We start from the raw sequence: 9840 nt of genomic DNA, 5'->3' as shown, positions 1-9840 counted from the left end.
TCGTTATTACATCGAAGATACATTCCGAAGGCTCATTAATGAACCAACCTTGATCCATAAAAGCTCGTATTACTAGTCTAGATAAAATATGCGTCACCTCATTACCCTCCCTCCGAACAAAAGACATCTGCTAGTGTTGGAAAGACTGTAATTTATCTCATAATTGCTAGAATTATTATGATCATCACTAAATTGACACATTAGCTGTCTATAGCTCCTTGGTGGATTTTAATTATCTTTATTAAAATCCTAGCTATTAGATTTTAAGAAAATTAGTTAATTATATAACTGATCATTTTTTCCCATCTTAACGCGTAATTAAGCACCCATCCAAATGGTATACGTAACTCGTCCCCAAATTAGTTTACTATCTCATAGAATTACTGCGATACCAATAAGATTTCCAAAGGAGTAAACGTGGTAAAAAAGAAAAAAAGAAAAAGAAAAAAGAGGTTACTCTACGTACAAATTTTACCGTTCCTCTGTACACCTCTAGTCCCGCCTTCGAACGGTCACCCAGTCTCTCATCCCCAAAATACCCCTACTCAGGTATTTCAGTATCCTGTCCAACCCCCACGGGCAGTTACTTATTCCACACCGGGTTTAAAACCTCTATGGCTTCTTCGTAAATATTTATAGAAACAGGCCTAATTCACCACAGTATACGCTCAGACTTCTTGAGCTCTTTCTCAAACCGCCAAAACTAAAACTGCAACAACCCACCATGCCTCCGATCCTCTGAAAATCTTATGGCACAACCTACCACGCGCCTATAAATAGCCTTCTCTCCCTCCCACTCTCTTTCCCTCTCTTTTTGCTGCGATTTCTTCTCTCTGTACACTGTACGGACACACACTCTCTAATCTGTACGGGCACACTCTTTTGCTTCGACGCCGACGAACTATAAAGGTATCTTTCTCTATTCTCTCTCTAGAATATTGTATAGTACATTTCTCTCTCTAATTCGTACTCTACCATTTTCTCTCTCTAGAATGACTCCAACTCTGCTAGAACTTCTCGCCGTTGCGAGGGAAGATGATCAGGCACCTCTGTCTCCAGGGCCTGCAAAGGCGAGCGTTACCTCCGACACCGGAACTCCTACGTATCTCGAAGATTTGCCGGGAAGTTCGAATGCCTGGTCGGAAAATGAAAAATTGGAATCAGAGTCACCGAATGGAGAGAATGAGCTCGCGGAATCGTTGCTCAAACTTTCGGTCAGTTCAATCTCTGAAGCTGAGTCACCAAAATCTCTTTTGGCAACTAAAAAGGAGTCAACATCGCCTGAGGAAGAGTTAGATTCTCTGGAAAAAGAAGGTCCCAAATTGTCCGAATATATAGTCATTAGTCCATCTTCGGATTCGATGGAGAAAGAAACTTCGAAATCCGATGAGAAATCTCTAATTTCTGATTCGGAGAAATTAAAACCGAGATCATCGGATTCTTCAGAGAATGTAGAGTTATCAAAATCTAAGGGGAAGAAGCGTGTGACACTGAGCGACGAGGACGTGGCATTTTCCGAGAATCTGAGTTTGACGAAGATCTCAACGTTGAGGCCGTGTCCGAGTGTTGCCATGAAGCTTGATATTTTGGATTCGATAGACATTTCGCCAGACGGTTCTGCTATGATGGAAGAGGCGTGGGAGAGGGTCAAGAAGTCCTACGTGTACTTCAAAGGACAGCCCGTGGGGACGCTCGCGGCTATGGATCCAAGCGCTGAGGATTTGAACTACAACCAGGTATTAAATAATTAATGTGCTTTTCTTGGATTTTCTTGAGAGTTTGAAGGATTATCTTGGTTTTACGTTACATGTGAGCAATGCAGTAGCTAGTTCCCTCTGTTTCTTATCTTGGTGATACTAATTAGGTGTAATGTTCTTGAAATTATGCTTTTGGCGCCACTAAAATGGTGATTTTTCTTAAGAGCCTTTTTGTCGTTGTGTGACGAATCCATTGATTTCTTGATGATAACAAGTTTGCATGGATCATCTCAAAGCTATTGAATCTGCTTCTTCTTGAATTATCTCGGAGGCTGTTTGTCTATTCTGATCTGTATATGCCATTTGAATTTTGGCATTTCTGTGCTTTCTTTTCATTGAGTGGTGTAAAAGATATACTGTGTATTCGAATGTGTTAGGAATTTTGGCATTGCCATGCAATTTTGTTTGCTTAGAGTTCATTTACTGCTCTGCTAATATTTGTCCATTAGGCATTTCTGAATCTCTGATGATTTTTGGACCCTTTAAAATTGTTCATTAGACGTAAAGCTATTACTGCACCAATAAATCTGTGGACAAGACTTCGTTTGTTATGCGCTTATTTTGATTGATTGTCTGTGATTTTCAAGTTCCAGTGTTTTTGGCAATTCGTATAGTTTTGCTTGGACATCTCACAGTTCTCTCGTCCCTACATATCTGAGAGAATATCGTAAGGGTATACAGATTATCATGTCATATCTACATGAGAACAAGGGCTCAAAAGAGCACACAAATTATTTATGATCAAACATTTTGATGCCTCATTTTCACTGGATCAAAGATGTTAATTACTAGCTTGATTTGTTTTTTTCAATCACAGTTCTGATAAAACTTCATGGACTGTTGAAAATGAATCAGATTTTTTTAAGAACTATTGAGTACTTGATATTTATCACCTGGACTTGCAGGTTTTCGTGAGAGATTTTGTTCCTAGTGGCTTAGCCTGCCTAATGAAAAACGAACCTGATATTGTAAAACATTTCCTTTTGAAGACCCTCCACCTCCAAGGTTGGGAGAAGAGGATTGATAACTTCACTCTTGGAGAAGGGGTGATGCCTGCAAGTTTCAAAGTTCTCTTTGACCCTCACCGTCAAAAGGAAATTTTGGTCGCGGATTTTGGTGGCAGTGCAATTGGAAGAGTTGCACCAGTTGATTCAGGTTTCTGGTGGATTATACTTCTAAGATCATATACCAAGTGCACGCGTGATCATACACTAGCAGATCGTCCTGAGGTACAGAGGGGGATGAAATTAATACTCAATCTTTGCCTGTCTGATGGCTTTGATACTTTCCCAACACTTCTATGTGCAGATGGCTGTAGCATGATTGACAGGAGGATGGTAAGTCTTTTGTTTGTTAATTGTTTTCTGTAGTGTTGAGGGCAGTATTTATATATAATATGTTTGCAGACATTGATTGGCAAAGTTCCAGGCGTTAGGAAACCTTAGAGGAATGCCTGTTTGGATTGGATCGTATTTCTAAATTCCTATTATATTCTAAGGGTTTAATTTGAAATTGCTTATTGGTGCCTCAAGAAAAATAGAGTTTTTTTCCTCCATTTGGTACCAAAATAAAGCCTGACCATCAGGAAAGTGCAAGTTTTATATATAGCTAATTGATTGTGTAATGTGTATATTTCACTTTTATGGCTGAGAAGCAACGGTATCATAGCTTTGTATTTCACTTTTATGGCTAATTGGTTGTGTAAATTTCTGTAACTTGATGTTCAGCAATTAGTGGTGGCAATAGTTGAGGTTCCAAGAGAAGTGGCGATGTTCTTGTGCTTTTGATGGGTTTGAAATTTTCACTCTGAATGGTAACACATTTCCTTGCTTTTGGAACAGGGTATATATGGGTATCCAATCGAGATCCAGGCCCTATTTTATTTTGCACTAAGGTGTGCGAGGCAGATGCTGAAAGCAGAGCGTGATGGTAAGGAATTGATTGAGAGAATTGATAAGCGGATCAAAGCTCTCAGCTTTCACATCCAGAAATACTATTGGCTCGACTTTACACAGTTGAATAACATATACCGGTACAAAACTGAGGAGTACTCACACACTGCTGTCAATAAATTTAATGTCATCCCAGAGTCTATTCCAGATTGGGTGTTTGATTTTATGCCCTTGCGAGGAGGGTATTTGATTGGCAATGTCAGCCCAGCTCGCATGGACTTCCGATGGTTTTTAGTTGGAAATTGCATTGCCATATTGAGCTGTCTAGCCACAAGTGCACAGGCTACAGCAATAATGGATCTTGTTGAGGAGCGCTGGGAGGACTTGGTTGGAGAGATGCCTTTGAAGATTGTCTACCCAGCATTGGAAGGGCATGAGTGGAGGACTGTCACTGGTTTTGATCCAAAGAACACGCGGTGGAGTTACCATAACGGAGGATCCTGGCCAGGTGAATATCATGAACACAAAAACAAAAGCTCATAATTAAATTTCATTGCTAGCTTCACCTTATTTGTGTTTTTTTGTAGTTTTGCTTTGGCTACTTACAGCAGCATGCATCAAGACTGGGAGGCCTCAAATTGCGAAGCGGGCGATTGAGCTGGCAGAGCAACGCCTTTCCAAGGATGGGTGGGCAGAGTATTATGATGGTAAGACTGGGCGTTACATTGGAAAGCAAGCTAGGAAGTACCAGACATGGAGCATTTCGGGCTACCTGGTAGCTAAGATGATGATTGAGAATCCTGCAAATCTCCTTATATCTCTTGAAGAGGACAAGAGGATAGCCAATAGTACGCATGCCCGCTCTGCTTCGTACTAATAAGTAAGTGGCACCACCACACAGACATTCGGTTATTACAGATGCATCTCAGTAGCCGTATTATCTTTTATTTTCTTCTGAATTGTGTTTTTTTTTTTTTTGTAAATTGAAACTGTCCATCTAAAATTGAGATATTACGATCTCAAATTTTGGGATAAATTTTGGCTTCATTTTCTTTTGATTTTCTAATTTTGGTTATTCCGAGCAAACAAAATAAATGGTTTTCATCCCCAATGATGAAAATATCCTTGATAAAATTTTTTTAAAAAAAAATATTAAAAAAGCAGAGTTTCTGAAACAATTATTTGAATTTCCTCCGGCACGGGATGTCCTCCATTTGGGGAAGCTGTAAAATAGAGTAATGTTATAAATTCTTCTTGTATCTCTCTAAGAATGATGTAACTTTTAAAATTACTATTGAGCTTATAATTGATTACTATTAGACTTTCATTAAATGGTAATTTTAAAAGGTACATCATTTTTAGAAGGACATAAAAATGACACAAAATAAACTCTTAAAATTACTCGTAAAACATAACTTGGTTTGTGATTTTTCTGATCGTCTCCTCTCCCATGTGTAATAATGCGACTTCCTAATGTGGCGAGCAAGAACAGTAGGAATTGTATATTCATTCCTGAAAATTTTCTTTCAATATAAGCTCAGAAATCAGAATTTATGTGAAAAACGGAAGGTAGCAAAATGGGTTTCTAATTTCTATGCTTCGTCTACTGCATACGGTTGGCCAACCATCCCCATTTGGTCAAGGGTGGCTCTCATCGTTTTTTTTTTTTTTTTAATAATTTAAAAAAGTAAATTTTTTAAATTTTTTTATTTTAATTTATGGGGATATTTTGGTGTTAATGAAAAAAAAAAAATTAATTATTTTTATATTTTTGTTGGGCTTTAACAATTGATTGCTAGTTTGAGGAGTACGAAAATTTTTTCCTAAAATATTTGGAGTAATGATACAATGCATGCCTGGCGTGCATCAACAGTGATGCACGCCAAGCACAAAATTTTATTTTATTATTATTTAAAAAAAAAAAAAAAAAAAAATTTGCACTGGCATGCGTGGGCGTGCCACGCACGCCGCGTGCATTGTATCATTACTCAAATATTTGTGGGATGAGAAATACTACACTCTTACTCTTACTTAATCACTTGTGCATTTTTTAATGTAATTTTTAAAATTATTATTAAATCAAAATTTAATATTAATTCATCTCATTAGTAAAAATTATCATTGAATCCAAATTTAATATTAATTCGTCTCAAATCTACTAATGATTTTAAAAACGATATATGAGAGTATGACTGTACGAATATATGTAATGCATTACTCTCCTTTGATATTGATGTGTTATATATAGATACTCAATTAGAGAAATGATGAGAAATACTATACTCTTACTCTTACTTAATCACTCATACACTTTTTGATGAAACTTTTAAAATTACTATTGAATCAAGATTTAATAGTAATTCATCTCAAATTTACTAATGATTTTAGAAGGATATCAAAGAGAATGAGAGTACATACTCTCCTTCGATATTGATATGCTATATACACATAATCAATTAGAGAAATGATTAAGAGTAACTAACCCTTCATTTTTTTATTTACAAGTAAAGCAATGCTTGAAATCACATTTATTTATTTTTTAATTTAAACTGAGACAAATGGTTAATTAAAAGCGTTACTTGAAGGAAATGATTACGTATCACGTGATAAATAAAAATATTGTTGCATTACTGTTTTTTATTTTATTTTAAAGTCGTTGAATTACTGTTAGGACTAAATAATCCCAATCCCACGTTTGGGAACCGCCCCCGCGCATCAGTCGAACCAAACTTTGCTAAATCCCCTTTTCCTTCCTCTGTCTCCGGCAAAATCATTAGGAAAATCGGACGATGGAGAACAGCCAGAGCTCCATGTCGTGCGAGATGCTGGACCGCGTGGCATACTGGGTAGGTTCCAACGTGGCCACCGCCTTCTTCGCGTCCTTGGAGCGCTGCTCCTGCATCAACCTCAGCACAACCGACCTCGACGACGATTTCGACAACGAAAACGACGACCGCCCTCTCATGCTCTCCAAGCCCGTCTCCCTCCCCGAACTCAAGCCCGATACCGTGCCCGAGACCGAGCCCGATACCGTGCCTGAGACCGAGCCCGAGACCGAGCCCAAGCCCACCACGACGCCCGCTTCCCAAACCGATTAGCTCCCTGTCGAATTCCCGTTCATTCACCGTCCATCCGATTCTCATCCTCTGTCTAGGGTTTGTTTTTGCTTTGTAATTTTTCTCTGTCTCGCTCATGTAATTCCACGTCTTGGGGGGGTTCGTTGTTGCTTCATGAAACTGGGGTTTTGTTTCGATTACCGTCCGTACGTTTTTGTTGTAAAAAAATTTTGGATATCTATTTGGTGCAATATGTGTGATAGTTATGCACTCTGTTTTGATATAAGAAAATTGTGTTTGATCCTGTGGAATTGCATAGAAATTTCGAGCTCTATTTGACTTTTGTTGGGTAAATTTTTCGTGATAACGTTTCTTTAGAATAAGATGTTGATCATGGGGATATTTGTTGGATGAATTGCATTATTTTTGTATACTCAATTGATTTCAGGTGGGTCCTGAATTTAATTTCTTCAAGATTGTGTATTATTTTTCTCTGTTTCCTTTTGGCTTGTGGATAATGTAAGTTTAGAGTTAATTAAATGTGTTCCAAATATATAGTTTCATCGAGTATTTCTTGTCTACTTATATCTTTAATTTCGCTGTGTTTTTTGATTTGTCTCGTCTGGGCATCACCAACTACTCTGCCAATGGTTATTGATCTTTTTCTGTGTGTTTCCATACTCAGAGGTACGGAATCTGCTTTCTTTAATGGTTTATTTGATCGAAATTAGGATCTTTTTATCACTCATAAAATGCGAGGTGTCTCTGATGGCAGGTTTAGACAGTAGCAATCCTAGGACACCTGAGTTGATGCCGCTTACCTATCCAATATATATATATATATATTTTCTTGAAGAATGACTGTTTATTTGCCACTCTCATAGAAGATTAAACATTTAGATCTTATATATGAGAATGTAGGATGATTTTCCATATTGCTTTGCCATTTTTGCAAACGTTGCTCAACTTATGGCTACTGAAAATGGAAGAGAAGTGTTGTTTGAACATTTAAGTTGTTTAATTAGTTAAAGGAGAGCAAGATTTTGCTATCAGAACCTTTATTTTAGCATAATACATTGAATCAGCTTGGTTCTCTTTCTAATATGAGTGTTTTCAGTTAGGCTATTACTTGTCGAGTACATTGGAATATTTTGGAGTTAAAACAGAAGCGTGTAATTTTTTATTTTTTTTAGGTAAGAGAAGAGTATAAAGTTAAGAAGGTAATAGATTAAAATAAATGCAGAAGAGGAAAAAGAAGTAAATGAGAAAAACCTGGAGTCATATTTTCTATATGGTGTAACAAATTACACATACGTGTACAAAAGCACCTGTGGTGTGAGAGTACCCAATTGATTATAAATGTAAATTGATTTGTGGATAAATCTGCATCCAAGTTGGTGCAATTAGTGTGATGCCCATATCTGCAGAACCTGTGCCCTCGAGCTTTTAATTTCCCTTGTTTACAGACACCATCTGGCTGAAAGCCCAATTATCATGCAAGTAGAAAGAACCTGGTTTATCTTTTGATCATTCTTAAAAAAAGTCAAGTTCCATCTCAATGTGTTTGGTACTGGGTGTTGCGAGTTGTCATCACAGTATAGGCTCAGTGATTTGTGTATTGTCCTACCTTTAGGAAGATGCTAGAGAAGTTTATAATATGGACTCAGATTTGCTGGATATGTTTGTAAGTTTCATCAAATCCTTGGTATATTTCCTGTATTATTTAAAATCATCTGTAATTTGATGATAAGGAAAGGCCCTCAAAGTGCCAGATTCTGCTAGGTGACAGCATTTCATGTGCCATAAAATCTAAGATACTAAAGCTCTGATACCAATAAAAGTAGAATCTAAACTAAAAGAGAGCTTATGTTTGATTGCATTAACTCATCCAATTATAAAAGAGTAAACAAATCAACTAAAAGGTAAACTCCAAGTATTTTGAAATATTATCAAAGTTAAATACTGATCAATCTAATGATTTTGAATCAAATCACAATCCTTACAGGATATAAACTCCAAAATGCCTGGGATGTGTTGGGATTCACTAGTAACAATCTAGTACATCTTTCCATGCTGTAATCTTCTGTATCTATCACAGCCTCGATAGTAGCTTCTTTAATAGAAGCAGCTTGTGTATGCCATGGCCAAAGGCTTAGTTGAGTTCTCTATAAGTATAAGGTTGTCTAAGGTGGAGTGTACACGCCATCTGCATCTGCTATCTGTCCAAGGGAGTAGGTGGTCACCAAGATGGTATGTTTTTTTCCTCACTGTGATGTTGCATTTTGTGGCCATTACTCATGTTCTTTCTGTAGCATTGACCATTGTACGTGTCTGATCAACTGGATTCCAACTTACTCTTGTCTTCTTCAAGCAAGAGATAGCATCATTGAATCGGTGGCTAGCGCAGCAATGGCAGGTAAACTTTCTATTGCATTTCTACTGTGTTGTCAACTCCACATAAAAATATAATACTTGGGTAATTACGTAGTTTAATGGGAATTGAGCCAATTGGATCAAAATAGGCCATAAACGCCGAGGTTGGATATCCATGAGGCCGCCCATTAACGTTTTGTTTCACTTGGATAAATTGAGCAAAAAGGTTGTGCCCACCATGGGGAATTTTAGACTCTCAATCCATTGGAAATCATAAGAAATTCATTTCTTTTGAGATATGTTTCTGAGGCTGGCCTGAGTTTCCTCTCATGTTCCTAAGTCTCCTAACTACAGACAAGCAACTGAAAGTTGTCAACAGCAGTAGATAGGATGTCCATTGCCTCCAGCAGTGAAAACTGTGGCAAATTGAATACTTCTCTCTCATCAGTCATCACTGGCAAAGTGCAAAAGCGTTTGGAAGCTGAATAGGACACCCTGTTGTTGAACATTGAAATCAGTAGACAGGAATCATAGGATCTAGTACAAATGTTTACCATGGATACAATCCTCATGTGGAACATACAGTTTCTGTTGAACCAACACCGGCACTAGTTAATTATTTCAAGGTGAGGTTGGATAAACCGCTTTCACAGTGATTTTCAATTTGTAATCCAGCATCCAAGGAAAAGCCTGATGGTATGTCATTTGGTTTTTGGTGATAATTGATGGGATATTTTTTCAATTGAAATTCAGGCTTGGAAG

General features: G+C 37.5%; 1 protein-coding gene across 1 annotated transcript; it reads left to right on the top strand.

The window, feature by feature from the left end:
- Positions 1 to 2689: 2689 nt before the first annotated feature.
- Positions 2690 to 4526, top strand: LOC132169787 (alkaline/neutral invertase CINV2-like). Its single transcript, XM_059580774.2, has 3 exons — positions 2690 to 3094; positions 3599 to 4157; positions 4237 to 4526. Exons 1-3 carry the CDS (start codon positions 2705 to 2707, stop codon positions 4524 to 4526), a joined length of 1239 nt encoding a protein of 412 aa, XP_059436757.2. The 5' UTR covers positions 2690 to 2704.
- The last annotated feature ends 5314 nt before the right edge of the window (positions 4527 to 9840 follow it).

The sequence above is a fragment of the Corylus avellana genome, chromosome 2, assembly GCF_965113065.1.
Source record: "Corylus avellana chromosome 2, dhCorAvel1.hap1.2, whole genome shotgun sequence".
In the NCBI taxonomy this organism is placed as follows: Eukaryota; Viridiplantae; Streptophyta; class Magnoliopsida; order Fagales; family Betulaceae; genus Corylus; species Corylus avellana.
This window is presented reverse-complemented; position numbering and strand designations above follow the sequence as displayed.

Excerpts from the sequence above, each read along its gene's own strand:
- LOC132169787 (XM_059580774.2), top strand. The coding sequence starts at position 2,705 with ATGAAAAACGAACCTGATATTGTAAAACATTTCCTTTTGAAGACCCTC. Across the intron at positions 3,095-3,598 it reads GCATGATTGACAGGAGGATG|GGTATATATGGGTATCCAAT; the intron begins GTAAGTCTTTTG and ends CTTTTGGAACAG. Across the intron at positions 4,158-4,236 it reads TAACGGAGGATCCTGGCCAG|TTTTGCTTTGGCTACTTACA; the intron begins GTGAATATCATG and ends GTTTTTTTGTAG.